Below are 15971 nucleotides of genomic sequence, written 5' to 3'. Positions count from 1 at the left end.
GTTCACAATTGGAGGTCAAAAGTCTATATGTTTTTTTCCGGTCAAGAACTCTGTCATCCATCAAGGGAGTACAATATTTCTTGACATAAATGTTCCCTATATTGAGACGATGTGTGAAGCGCAAGACCCAGAACCCTAGCTTAAAGGTCAAGGTCACATTTGGAGATCAAAGGTCAATAGGACTTTGTCATGCAAAATAGGATTTAAATATCAGTTTGAACAAATTTGAGACAACATGTCATGCGCAAAACCAGGGCGCTAGGTCTAAGGTCAAGGTTACACCAAGAGGCCAAAGTCAGATACAAGAATGACTTTGTCCGCGGCATTTATTCTTCATGCATGGAGGGATTTTGATGTAACTCAACACAATTTTTCACCACTATGACACAGATTGTCATATGCAAGAACAAGGTCCCTAGATCTAAGGTCAAGGTCTCACTTAAATGTCAAATGTCAAATTTAAGAATGACTTTGTCGGGAGCATTTCGTCTTCATGCAGGAAAGGATTTTGATGTAACTTGGCATAAATGTTCACCACCATGAGGCACCCTAGTTTTTTTAGAATTACGTCCCTTTGTTTTTACTATAGCTAGATTATATTTGTAACTTTTTATCACTGGCTGTAGGGAAAAATCAAAACCATTTTTCTGTGGTACAACATACATGATACATCTCACTATTGAGTTATTTTGACCAATCTCTACCTGGTAAAGAGTTTCTATTTAGGATTAATTTCCCTTTGTTGTTACTTTAAATAATTTACATGATAACTGTTTTATAATCTGGCAAAACAATCCATACGAAAACAACTTTATACATAGGTTGTTATATATGAAAATTTTAATCCAAGTGTTTTGTTATAACATTTTGTATATATAGTACAATATTGTTTATACATCTTGGACAGTTCATTATGTTATACTGCAGTAGAGAAAATTAGGTGCCTTCGGGTAGGGGACTTTGTATTGCATGGCAATACTTCATTCACTTGTTTTCACTGTTATTCATTATGGTCAGAGATATACATTCTTGTTCATGGCTCTAATTATAATATCATTTCGATTAAAGTTATTTACAGCAGTACATGGTTCACATATCTTATATGTGATCGCAAACAGTGATTGCGCTTTTCACTGGAACTTTGTTTAATTTGTTCTTATATGTCAACAATGTTATAGGTTTCAGTGTATATAGTACGTTCGCAGATACTACCTACTGTTGTCTGATAATGTTATATCATCGTTACAGAAAAGATAGTGCCTGCTGTTGTCTGCTAATGTTATATCATCGTTGCAGATACTGCCTGCTGTTGTCTGCTAATGTTATATCATTGTTGCAGATACTGCCTGCTGTTGTCAGCTACTAAATGTTATATCACCGTTGCAAATACTGCCTGCTGTTGTCTGCTAATGTTATATCACCGTTGCAGATACTGCCTTCTGTTGTCAGCTATTAAATGTTATATCATCGTTGCAGATACTGCCGCTGTTGTCTGCTAATGTTATATCTTCGTTCGCAGGTACTGCCAGTTGTTGTCTGCTAATGTTATATCATCGTTCGCAGATACTGCCTGCTGTTGTCTGCTAATGTTATATCATCATTGCAGATATTGACGAATGTGCATCAGTTGTATGTACAAATAATGGAACTTGTTTTGACCTTGTCAGTGATTTTAACTGTACATGTCAGCCAGGTTATACTGGAGAATACTGCGAACAAGGTATTTATTTTCAAATGGAATAAAGTTTAGTTTTAACATTTATTATTAACGTTTATTGGGACAGCACCGCAATTTACCTAACCTGACTGAACAAAATTTATGAAAAAAAATAATTGCAGCACTACATTTAATCGACCTCTGAGCATTTTTGGTTTCTCTGTGAGTTCAAAATATGTTATTTTGAAAAATGTTAAAACAATAAGAATGATATAAACTTTACAGTATAAAGTCAGATGTAACCAATGTGGTGGGTTTAAGTTCCGAATGTTAAATACGATAACTTACTGACGAACTTAATACTTTGTCTGATGAACTGTACAATAGGTAGCAATGTATGATGGTGATAGAACATTTTCATTTTTATTTTGCGGTGCGCTGCGATTTTATTTTTGTTTGGGTTTGTTTTCTTTGATGTTCCCCTAATCATTTATTTAGAGGCAGTATCCTTTCACCACGTTTCATTTAAAAACGCTGCATGTGTGTTCTATTTTCGCATATATAAAAAATGCAGTTCTTTATTACATAGTTTTAAATCAGAAGGGAGAGAAGAGCGGATAAATACGTATATTTTTTCTTATTTTGGCTTTCCTTTAACTGGAGAAAAACGCGAAATTGAAAGAGCGACCCTTGAGCATTATTTCACCAGAGATTTAGAATACAAAACGATTGAGAGAAAAATGTAGCGACAATCAAATAATGACAGTTAAAGTTATTAATGAAATCAAGTCGAGGGTATTGTTTGTAAGGGAGACCAGCGTGCAGAGCGTCCGCTTCGAGAGCGGGAGGTCGTGGGTTCAATCCCCGGCCGCGTCATACCAAAGAGACGTAAACAATAGTACCAGTAGCTCCGTTGCTTGACGCTCAGCATTAATAGTGCCTCTTCTCTCATACCCTCGTGGTGATGGATTCCGTCAGGAATGAGGTGTCGAGAGTGATTAATATAAGTTGTAGAACTTGTTTCACAATCAATCTAAAAGAAATTGATATAAGCTAATGGTGAAACCTTTAACCCGCTCGGCGGAGGGTGCCAGTTTACTGACTTTGCATATTTTAACAGTATTTCTTTTGAGTAACGGTAAGCATTTATGTACATATGAAATAAATATGACTTGTTATGTCATCTGTTCAGATATACAATTCGATACGACGCCGGATTGTCGAAAAAAGATAAAGGTATGAAAGAATGTTGATGCATTTTTAAAAGTTGATGGATTCAGCTATCTAAAGGCGATGTTTGAATGGGGAAATATCTGATAAGGTATTAGATCACTAATAGAGAACCTCCTTTTTGAAGAGTATTCAATTCCTACCATAAACCTACTTTTACTGTAATTCTTAGGGGGCGTAGGTTCAAGCCTTACTGGGACCAATTTTTGCCCTTATTTTCCTTTTTCTAGTAAGTTTTTACTTCTTTTTAAGACTTATTATTGATTTCTTGTACAAAAATGGAACAAGATGAATCTTATAAGCGATTTCTTGGTGTTCAAAGTGAATTTACTACTTAAACAGAAGGGGTAGAGTTAAACATCTTTAAAAATATTGCGTTACACGAGGTGAAAGGTCTCTATTTTACTTTCACTTTTAGATTATATATTGTGGAAAAAATTAGGTAGGTTTTATGTCTGCCCTAAGGTAAGCAAATTTCAAAACAGAAACACAGCATTCGACCTTAATTTTTCAATGTTGATGAATGAATTCTGTCTCATTAAATCCGTTTACTTGAAACACCATAGAAAAAAATGATACTGACTTTTTTATTTTGTGTTTAACAATTGTTTACCAATAGTTTGATATTTCTTTTATTAAAATCAATGGTAAAATGAGTTCTCTGCAAACGTTTTGGATAGTGGCTATCACTTTGAAATTTTTCCCTTCTTGAGCTTCACGGCACGGTAAAGTTGTTTCAAAACTGCAACATTTCAGAATATACCATGCAAAGGCCATTTTGTAAACATTACTATTAGTGATCTAATACCTTAAAGAAAGCATTTGTAAACACTGAGCCATATACATAGTCGTCACTCAAGTACACACTTGGCTCAAACTTAAACACAATACATATTATATCACGAAGACATACAATTATAGTCAATCTTAGGTATAATTACACCAATGTACTCAACAACCAGTCTGGAGTCAAAACAACAAGAGCCAACAAGAGCCTAACATTAAAGAGCACGACTAAGAAAGCTGCAAGAAAAATTCCACTCCCTCCGTCCGTTTTTTTTTTTTGTAGGATTTAGGAGAAAAGTAGCCTGGAAATCCAGTGCGACAATTTCTTACTTTTTTTCTAACTGCAAATTGACAATATCAGAAACTTGATGAACGCCAGTTAACACTAAATAGTGCAAATTAAGTGGGATTTTTAATGCGTAGATATTGGGTTTGATTCGTGACAATGCACAGATATTATGAACGGCTTCCCAGGCTAGGAGAAAAATATCAAGGGGTCTTACTGCACCACCAAAGAGGAAAGCGTAGCGATTTACATTAGAGGGAGGCTTCACAATTTTCGCACTGTATCCTCTTTGATAAACTTGTTTACACATTTTACAAATATTAAGCCATCTTACATGTCAAATAGTGGTAAAGTAATAAACCAATACCGGGGGTCACAAGTTTTACATAGATTTATATAGGAAAAAACTTTAAAAATCTTCTTGTCTAAAACCACAAGACCTAGGCCTTTGTTATTTAGTATGTAGCATTGCCTTGTGGTCCTTCACCAAAATTATTCAAAATATAACCCTGGGGTGAAAAGTGGCCTTGTCCCGGGGCTCTCAAATTTTACATAGACTTATATAGGAAAAACTTTTCTTGCCTGAAACTGCAAGGCTTACGCTTTTGATATTTGGTATGTTGCACTGCCTTGTAGTCCTCAATCAAAAGTGTTCAAATTATCCCCCTGGGGTCCCAAATGGTGGGGGGGGGGGGATCTTCTTGTCTGAAAGTTCAAGGCCTAGGCCTTTGATACTTGGTATGTAGCATCGCCAAGTAGATCTCTAACAAGATTGTTCAAAATATGCATTCGGGGTGAAAAGAGGCCACGCCCTGGGGTCACTTGTTATATGGGTTATATAGGAATAAATACTTCAAAAATTATCAGATCATATTTCCTTGACCGTTTGATTATAATTACCTAATGACCAACTTTTTTTTTTTTTTTCTGCAATTGCTATTTATTTATTTTCTTTTAATGGGTGAATGCATATCTGAGTGATTTTACTTTTTATGATTGTATACATATTTTACTAATTAATGGAGTGTTTGTCAAGAGTGAATGCTAATTTAAATGTTTATCATTCTAATTCTGTCTTATATTATAATTAGATAATCGGTTTTAATCTATTTTTGTGTGTTGAACTGTTTTATTATATTACAGAAGGCACATGAAATTAAGAGTTTAATATGTTCTAACACTGTTATATATCTTTATGTGTTACCTTCTTTAAATAAAGTTATTATTATTATTATTATTATTAAGTTATTCTGATGTCACGGCATTATGACGTCATAATGCGATGCACTTGACGTTGCGCGGACAAACTGGATATAATTTGGTAAAATAACATTTAAATACATTCAAAGAACAGGAGAATTACATGGCAAACTTCATTTAGAAATGAATGCAGGTACCTGTGCTATACAAACAATCAGCATGAATGTTCTTGTGCCGTTGGATACGACGGCACATATTTTGAAACTGGTAGGTAGTAAAAAAATAAATACACTAAAATACATAGAATAAATAGAAAATTTGTTTGTTTCATTGTAAGAATGAAATATATTTCACTCGTGAACACAATAATTTACATTTTCACTCGTGACTGCGCCACTAGTTAAAATATTGCATTATAGTGTTCACTCGGTGAAATATATTTCGATCTTACACTAAAACGAACAAATATCCTCTATATCATACTGTGATCCTGTTTATGATTTTTCCTCCAAACCCTATCTTGACGTCCTCGTCATTGACGTCGTTTGACGTTGACGTCACTTCCTTTGTTTTGGATATCTTGAACCCAGAAGAAGGCTAATGTAGCCAAAACTTTTGTGAAAAATAAAAAGAAGATACTAGTTTAAAAAAGTTTTTGTAGTTTTGACTACTTTTACTACATATATATGACATATCAATATTTTTCAGCCACATGTTTGTCCACTCTTTGCCAGAATGCCGGTACTTGTGCTATAGTAAATAATCAGCATGAATGCACTTGTGCTACCGGATACGAAGGCATATACTGTGAAGTCGGTATGTATCAAGATGACTTGTCTGTATTCTACATAAAGATGGATTTCAAGTAACTAATTCAAATTGCTTGTTTAGACTTTCTGCGAATGAAACTTTTTTGTGTAATTGTGCTACTATTTACAAAAGTACATACTGTAAAATGATGCCAAGTAACATATTAAAATGATTGATTAATCGTTCTAAAAACTTAATTTTGACACAGAATATCTGTACTTAGATTTTATAACAATTTTATTTTTTATTTTTTATGTAAGGTAAATTTTATTCTTTGAAAGTCCTGTACGAGCAGACCTTTTTAGTTTGAACCTGCATGCTTGCACATAGGTCTAAAGCAGAAAAGAATTTGTAAATTCCGTCGGTCATATACGGAAAATGATATATCAATAATTTTCAGTCACCTGTGAAACCAATCCTTGCCAGAATGCAGGTACCTGTGCTATACAAAGCAATCAGCATGAATGCACTTGTGCCGCTGGATACGACGGCACATATTGTGAAACTGGTATGTAGCGATATGATTCTTCCAAATACTGCACAAACGTGTATGTCAAGTATCTGGTTGATATTGGTAGTTTCAACATTTTACAACGCAAAGTATTTAGATGAACATGTTCCTTTCGGCTTAAACAAGGTATTTGGTGACAGAAGTGTCTTACCAGGGTAAAACATGAACTTTAACTCAGTGCCTTGATATTCTGAGTATCAAAAAAAAACCTGAAAAGTAGATCCCTCGGAAGCACCGAAAACAAGGCAAACAGTGAAAATTGCAGACTCGGTTTGATTGAGTCTGTTCATGAGCAGTAATGGAAAATGCAACAATGCCCACGCCCCCTAGCACCGGCTTAAGCAGTATTCAATTTTCAAATCTAAATGAGTTGAAATCAATGATCCCGAAGGACCAGAAAATATAACAACACTGAGATAAAGTCGGAGCGACTTTTTACGGCCGCTACAAAGCACTTAACACCCGCTGTTGTGAAGTAAATAAAATCTGAAAAGTAGATCCCTCGGAAGCACCGAAAACAAGGCAAACAGTGAAAATTGCAGTCTCGGTTTGATTGAGTCTGTTTATGAGCAGTAAATGCAACACTGCCCACGCCCCCTAGCACCGGCTTAAGCAGTATTCAATTTTCAAATCTAAATGAGTTGAAATCAATGATCCCAAAGGACAAGTTCAATACTTTGGGCATTCAAATTTATATTTGTTTCACCTAAGTAGCTTTTACGAATTCTTTGTATGGATTGTTTTAAGTACAGGTCACCTTATGGTTACGGACACTACAACAGGCATAAAACGTGTAACATTTTATTGAAAACAAAACTGTTTCATTCAGTTTTACACATAAATGATAAAAACGGAATGTAATCAAGTTAATCAAATTGCACTTTACTTGAGATCAGAGTCAAAAACTAGGATGCCTTTCCTTAACAAACATAAAACATCAAACAATTTCACAAACAACTTTTAGTATAACATTTTGCTAACCCAAACATTTAGTGTTTAGCAAAAATACCATTCTTAAATGTACAGTCACGTATTCACAGTTTAAAGTGAACAGAATAATTTTTAGACTAACAGAAATATATATCCCTTCGGTTACGGACTCTACGCCCATACTGTCAATACATGTTCCACATATTTGCTACTTAAACCCTGCATGCTTGTGTTTCTTCATCAGATCAGCCTTGATAATATTTAATTCATCTGTTTTGAATTTAAAATGACCCCTTTCATAACCAGTTGAGGGTTTCCCAGTTTTGAAATGATGTTTTCTGTTAGCTCCTGAGACATGTCAGGCTTCTCAGGCGATATGTAGACATTTCCATATCTGTGCCCCCATGATTGGTGGGAGCATATAGATTTGGTCTTGTCAGTGCGTGCGTGCGTCCGTGCGTCCGTCCTTCCGTCCGTCTGTCTGTCCGTCCGTCCGGAGTTCGTGACGCGCCTAGCTCAAAAAGTATTTGATACAAAAAACATTGCATGAGTCTTTATCATGATATGAACTTGCGCACTTCGTATTTTTCGTCTGGCTCCGCCCCCTATTTTTCGAGTTATGGCCCCTGAAATAGGCAAAAGTGCACATTTGTACCTTGTGACACGCCTAGCTCAAAAAGTACTTGATATAGATTCATGAAACCTTGCTCGAGTCTTAATCATGATATGAACTGGCGCACCTCCTATTTTTCATTTTGGTTTGTCCCCTATTTTTAGAGTTATGGCCCCTGAAATAGGCACAAATGCCCATTTTCACCTTGTGACGTGCCTAGCTTAAAAAGTATTTCATATAAATTGATTAAATCTTGTTTGAGTCTTCATCATGATATGAACTTGTGCACCTCCTATCTTTTGTCTAGCTCCGCCTCCTATTTTCAGAGTTATGGCACCTGAAATAGTCAAAACTGCATATTTTCACCTTGTGACGTACCTAGCTCAAAAAATATTTTATATAAATTGATTAAACCTTGTATGGGTCTTTGTCATGATATGAACCTGAGCACCTCTTATTTTTTTGTCTGGCTCCACCCCCTATTTTCAGAGTTATGGCCCCTGAAATAGTCAAAAAATGCACATTTTCACCTTTTGACGCACCTAGCTCAAAAAGTGTTTAATATAAATGGTTGAAAACTTGCATAAGTCTTTATCATGATATAAACTTGCACCCCTGCTATATTTTGGACAGCTCCACCCCCTATTTTTAAATTTATGGCCCCTGAAATAGCCAAAAATGCACATTTTCACCTAATTATGTGCCCCTTAAAATAGCCAAAATAGTGGATTTTTTTTGTTTGTGATGCTCATAGCTCAAAAATGTATGACCTAGAATAATGAATCCTTTTCATAAAATGTATGTTTAGGCCGATTCCCATTAACACTGCAAACATTTGAATTATTGCCCCTTTTTGTGACAAATGTACCAATGTGGGGTGGGGAGGGTGGGGGGGGGGCACACCCTGTGTCCTACAGACACATTCTAGTTTTTTCATATAGTTGAATCTGCACTCAGATTCAAATACAGCTGTAGTTTCTGCAACATTCACATTGATTGGTTCCTTTCTAGGTTTCAATCCTGCAGACACAAAATCTCCAGATTGGTAGTGTGTTTTGACTGATTTTTGAGGTTGATTTCCTCTTTATAGGATTTCTTTGCTGGTGTTGATGTTGCTTATCATTGTTGTGCTGATTTCTCTTTTTATTTTCACACTGTTTTGGTTTACCTATCATTTCAAAGTTCCTTTGTTCCCAATTTTTAACAATTTCAACGTTCTCACATTCAAAACTTTTCCCAGTAACACAGGCGTCACAGTAGCAGCTTAGATGCCGTATGTAAAGTTCATAGTCTTTACTTCAAGACTTAACGGAGTGCAGTTTTCGTGTTCCTGTTAGTGTTTGAACATTGATTTCTGGTCTAACAAATTCTCTTCTAGACACATTGTTTCGTTGATTATCGGCTGCTCCCATTTTGAGATTGTCTTTGCAAAATGTGTACACATCATCAACATTGCCAATGACAGTTCTGTTACTTATCACAGCACGATAACACTCTTTACTGTGGCACTTTTTCCATGAGATGTTTCGAAGTAATTTCTCACCACAGATGGCTGTTTCCTAAGACTGATATCTGCATGTATGTAGGTTAGACATAAATTTTTGCCCTGATCTCTCTTTTATAACAAATGAAGAATGTGATTAGATTATCCCCATGTATACGCTCTCATAAAAAATGTTTTATATCAATATATCATGGAAACTTTGTATATGTGCTCTCTTAATGTACGTGGTTTAGGTAATTACAAAAAAACGACAGCAAATATTTCAATGGTTAAGTGATAAGAAATATAAAGTATGTTTGTTGCAAGAAACCCATTCAACAAGTGATGTAACTGATACGTGGAAAAGTGAATGGAAGGGAGAAGCTTTCTTTAGCGGGAATAAAAGTAATAGAGCCGGAACAGCCATACTTTTTGACGAATCATTTTCTTATTCAAGCAATAATATGACTTATAAGGAATTAATTACAGGTCGACTAGCCAGTGTAGAACTCACTATCAATGATAGAAAAATAACGATATTTAATATTTATGGTCCAAACGATGATAATGCATTAGTATTTGGTCAACTTGAAAATGAAATATTAAAACAATATGACACAAACATCATTTTAGGGGGAGATTTTAATACGATTTTAGACATGAACTTAGACAAAAAACATGGAAGAAATGATACCCATAAAATGTGTAGGAAAAAAATAATTGATTTGATAGATTCCTGTAACCTTATTGATATTTGGAGGAAAAATAATCCAACGCAATTAAAATACACATGGCACTCTAATACAAAACCAATAATTTTTAGTAGACTAGACTATTTTTTAATTTCTGATACACTAGAAAATATTACTCATAGTTGCAAAATAAAACCAGGATACAAATCGGATCATTCAGTTGTAGAAATTAAAATTGACTTAACAGATATTAAAAGAGGCCCTGGTTATTTTAAAATGAATAACAGTCTGTTAAATGAAGATGAATATCAAACAATTACAAGAAGTAGTATTAATGAAGTTGTAGAAATAAATAAAGAATGTAATCCAAATACATTGTGGGAAATCATAAAAGGTACAATTAGAAACCAAACAATAAAATATGCCACAAATAAGAAAAAAATAGACAAGGAAAAAGAAGAAAAACTTACAAAAGAAATAGAAGACCTAGAAGATAAAGTAGTTAATGTGACTGATGACACAGAAAACAATAAAATCAGTTTAGAAATAAAAAAACAGGAACTTGAAAAACTGAACGATTCAAAAATAAATGGACTTTTAGTTAGAAGCAAAGCAATAAGCATTGAAGGGAATGAAAAAAATTCTAGATATTTCGCAAGTTTAGAAAAGAAAAATGCAGAGAGGAAAAACATATTCAAAATAAAAATTGGAGATGCTGAAATAAATGATCAAGTCGAAATTCTTAAAGCTAAAAAATCATTTTATGAAAATTTGTATTCAAAACGATCAAAAATAAAAACAGATTATGACTTCTTCAATCAGCATATAAAAAAACTAAATGAAAATGAAAAGGAAACATGTGAAGGGTATTTAACTGAATATGAGTGTTTAGAAGCTTTAAAAGAAATGAAAAACCAAAAGAGTCCTGGTTCAGACGGGATTACTAGTGAATTTTATAAAGTTTTTTGGGAAACAATTAAAACACACTACGTTAAAGCAATTAACTATTCCTATAGAACAAAACAACTAACAAACCTACAAAAGCAAGGAATTATTACATTACTACCAAAAGAGGGAAAAGATACATTATCTTTATCAAACTGGCGCCCTATAAGTCTCTTAAATGTTGATTATAAAATTGCAACTAAATGAATAGCGAATCGTCTTAAAAAAGTTATAAATTCCATAATAGATAAAGCTCAAACAGGATTTTTGAAAAACAGATACATCGGTGAAAATATTAGGTTACTATTTGAAACTATGGAATATTTACAAACTAAAAATGAACCCGGCCTACTACTGTTTGCAGATTTTGAAAAAGCTTTTGACAGCATCGATCATACTTTCATGTTTCAGTGCTTACACCACTTAAACTTTGGTGTCTCTTTTATTGATTGGGTAAAATTATTTTACAACGATATAAGTAGCGTAGTTATAAATAACGGAAATTTGTCCGAATCCTTTCCAATAAAGAGGGGTGTAAGACAAGGATGTCCATTGTCATCTCTGCTTTTCATAATATGCATTGAATTTTTAGCAAATTATATCAACACTGATAATTCTATTAAAGGAGTGACGATCAATGGTAAAGAAATTAAACAAACACTTTTTGCAGATGATGCAACCTTCTTAAACAACGGACAAAGAAACTCATTCGAAAAACTTATTGATGTCATCACTAATTTCGGAAACATATCAGGACTAAAACTTAACTTCAACAAATCAACAATTTTAAGAGCGGGATCTTTAGTAAATACAAATATGAAACTGTGTAATGATAAAAAATTTAATTGGACATCTGAATCGGCAAAAACACTTGGTATGACATTCTCGAACAATATTAATAAAAATGTAGACCTTAATCTAGACCCAAAATTAAATAGCTTTAAAAACTGTTTGAAACAATGGGAACACAGAAAACTAACATTACTAGGAAAAATTACAGTGATAAAAACCTTTGCGTTACCGAAGCTTATATATCCCTTTACAGTTTTACCAAGTCCGTCTGAAGAAAAATTAAAGGAAATAATAAAGATAATGTATAATTTTATATGGAACAATAAACCAGAAAAAATCAAAAGAGATGTACTACAACTTGATTACGAGAAAGGAGGACTAAAAATGATAAATATTAAGTGTTTTTTGAACTCGATAAAAGCCTGTTGGATAAAACGATTTATGTGTAACAGTGAAAGTGTAATTTGGGGTACTTTCTATAATACAATTCTCAAACCAGCAGGGGAAAGTTAGTATTTGAATGTAATTTAAATGATAAAGACATTGAAAACATATGTGAAAACAACACATTTCTCAAAGATGTTCTTATTGCATGGCATACCATTAAGAAGGTTGAATTAAATGACATAAGTGGAAAACAGATAATCTGGAACAACTCTGACATAAGGAATGGGAATAAAACGTTGTATTACAAAGAATGGTACGAAAAAGGAATAAAATATTTAGAACACTTATTTGATTACAGGAAAAAGATTTTTATTCTTTTGAACAATTCAAGTATTTATACAGTCTAGAAGATAATGCATTCCTAAAATATTATCAAATTATCACCAGCATTAAGCCGGACCTAAAAGAATCACTTAAAAAAGAAAACATTATTTACAATACTACAGACAACCTGCTTAATAAAATTCAGGCAGCAAAAGCACCAAACAAATTACTATACACCAAACAATTAAATGTAAAACTTAAACCAGAAATAAAATCAGAAAAGAAATGGGGATCTATTGTTGAAAACAATAACATAAAATGGAATAAAATTTATGGACAGATTTTTAAAGCAACGATAGACACAAAAATTAGAAACTTCCAGTATAAATTTTTAATGCGAATAGTTCCAACAAATAAATACTTGTACAAAATGAAATTGTCTAGAACAAACTTATGTGATTTTTGTAACATGCAAGTGGAAAGTATAGAACATCTATTTTGGGAATGTAATCATGTTCAGATTTTGTGGAATAGACTAAGTAACTTTCTTGCAGAAAAGGGAATATCGTGCCTGTTCAATCTAGAATGTATAAGTTTTGGCACTGTGCAAACGGGGTTAAAAAGCAATACCATAAATTTCATGATTTTTTTGATGAAATATTTTATTTTTCAAATGAAAAATAGACAAAAGGTTCCCGTATTCAATCAGTTTTTAACCTATTTAAATATCAGAATTTGTCTAGAAAAAGAAATAGCAATAATGCAAAACAAAATTGATTATCATTTAAAGAAATGGTCTTTCTTAAATCTTTAATATGCATCCTTACCACGTACATCACTGAGACACATGAAAAAAGTAAAAAAAAATATTTGAAATAATCTATTTCAAAGGTAATCAAGAGCACACATGGGTATACTCTATACTTTTTTTTTCTCTCTACTTTTATTTTATACAGTGTTAACTTTCTTCTCAAATTAAGCGTCTTATCATGCAAAGTGGATACATTTATTTATCTTTTTTGGACATACAAAACGATTTTATAAACAAAGCTGAAGGGGAAATAATTTGCAATTGTTTTATGTATCTCAAAAATATTATTTCTGTTTTATTATTATTTAATAGGTCTGCAGAATTGTACAAAACAAGTGTAACGTGTTTGTATGATGTATGTCATAAAAGAGAAAAAATAAATTATAAAAAAAAAAGACTGATATCTGCAAAAGCTTTCTATGCCCCCACTTTGAGGGGTGGGAGCATATAGATTTGCCCTTGTCCGTCCGTCTGTCCTTCCGAGAATGTTGTGTCGTATTTGACGTAGAGTCACAAAACTTTACAGGAATGTTGGTCAGCATGTGTAGTTGTGCACGTGGGGTTTCGCGTCTGGATTCATTCAGTCGTGTAGGAGTAATGGCCCCTGACTTAGTAAAAAAAAATGGTCATTTTAATGTTGTGTCGCGCGTAATTGAGTAGAGTCACCAAAGTTTACAAGAATGTTGGACAGCATGTGCAGGTGTCCTCTGTCATGTAGGTGGGGGGGGGGGGGGGGGGGGGGCATCTGTGTCCCATGGACACATTTCTAGTTTCCTTTGGTACTGCGCTGCACATCCACCTGTCCACTCATGGATTTCCTCAAAATTTACTCCTCTGCTTTCAAATGTTTCTAATTTTCAAAGGCAATGGCTAAATCAGCGTCATGTTTCGTTTCTTCACTTATGCCAATTATGGCATGTTTTACCATGAGAACTTTATCTTCAATGTTTTCTTTGTAATAGCATATCTTTGGATGTATAGTAACCTGGTTTCTGTCAAAGAAAGCAGACTGTACTTCACTCTGGAAAACACAACCATAATTTTCACTGAAATCCATCACTATCGATACAGATCCCTCAGATAACTTCTCTTTACACTCACCAATCATGTCGTGTTGACAGGATGCTCTGAACTTATGCTCTGGATATATCTGGAGATACTCTCGTGGCTTTTTCTAAAGCTATCAAGAAAGTATGAAAATCAGCTTCCTTTGGCACACAAGAAACGTAGCGCTTTACTTTTTCGTCTTTTTTAATTTCAATAGTTTCCCATTGGTGCCACCGCACTATCGCCATTTCTTTAGTTTCTAGAGGTTTGAGGTACTCTTTTAGGCCTTCGACACCAAAGTTTTTACAATTTCTTGTCAAAAATTTCACTGGTGGCTCAGTTTGGCACCATTCGCACTCTTCTTATCAATCTCGTAATCTTCAGTCAGACCTCTTTCTTTTACAGCTCGTTTTACTGTTGTCAGTGCTTCTACTTTCAGTGCTATATTACAACAAATCTGACATAGGCAAGACCTTCTGCTCGTCTCAGACACCTTGTTCACATTTACTGGTTTCAGTTTACTGAAAGATGTTGGTCCTATCTTATGACTTGGGTTTCTTGTTTTGTATAACTCGTGTGCTTCTTCTAAAGTAATCATATGTTTCTGTAGTGTTTTTTTTTTTTTGACAACTCTGAGTTTTTATTCTCACAACCTCTCGTTTAGATGGCACTTCTCTACTAACTTCAGCACTTAGGAAGAATTATTTTACAGATTCTTTCACATCTTCATTAATCACATCACATCTAGTTTTTCTTTGTTTCTTTTTTCACCTGTCAGTTCTTATCATTCTTGTCTTGTAAGACACATTGAAGTATTTTCTAAGTGAGAGTTTGCTGTATTTCTTCAGAATTTATCCACATATAACATTATATGCATGTCTCTGTTCTTTGTCTTTTTGGTCACTGCGTTTTACTCCAGAGATACTTTCTTTCACTGATTCTACCACAGCATCTGCTACGTAAAGTTTTTTCTTGCAAACAGGGGTCAGAATTAAACCTCGATCAGAGAGGACTTTAGATGTTGATTGGGATTCGATAACTTGTTTCAAAATGGCAGCTTTTTTCCTTGGTGTCTGAGGCAGAATTTCTTTATTTTTTTTTCAAACGTCTGTCATTGATGCACGGGATATGTTACCATTGTCACTTTTATTTTCTTCATGGCTGCCTTTTTTATCTTTCGTCTGTGATTTGCTTGAAAGCTTAACACGCATTTCTATGCTTGTGTTCACTTCACAGCATTTTTTCTGTATCAAAGAAGCTGTTTTACTCTTCGTACCATCTGAACCTTCTGATACAGCACCACTACATGTCTCTGATGTCATTGCTTTCAATTTTTTCCTTTGTCGGTATCTTTTCATTTCTTCAACTTTTTTGTAGAGAGGCTTGTAAATCTGGATCTGAAATGACCATCAGTTTGACTGTCTTTCTTCCCTTTTTTTCTGTCTCTGTCAGTCTGTTTTAAAGAGA

General features: G+C 34.0%; 1 protein-coding gene across 1 annotated transcript in view; it reads left to right on the top strand.

Annotated features, from left to right (window-relative positions):
* LOC123561094 (uncharacterized) overlaps nt 1-15971 on the top strand; it is an 88712-nt gene that overhangs the window by 14678 nt on the left and 58063 nt on the right. The window contains exons 14-16 of the mRNA XM_053516999.1: nt 1607-1720; nt 5868-5975; nt 6370-6477. Of these exons, the coding sequence (XP_053372974.1) occupies nt 1607-1720; nt 5868-5975; nt 6370-6477 (330 nt within the window). The remainder of the gene's footprint in view (nt 1-1606; nt 1721-5867; nt 5976-6369; nt 6478-15971) is intronic.

Source organism: Mercenaria mercenaria, chromosome 10 (genome assembly GCF_021730395.1).
Source record: "Mercenaria mercenaria strain notata chromosome 10, MADL_Memer_1, whole genome shotgun sequence".
Taxonomy (NCBI): Eukaryota; Metazoa; Mollusca; class Bivalvia; order Venerida; family Veneridae; genus Mercenaria; species Mercenaria mercenaria.
Note: the sequence above shows the minus strand (reverse complement) of the source record. Positions and strands in the feature narration are given on the sequence as shown.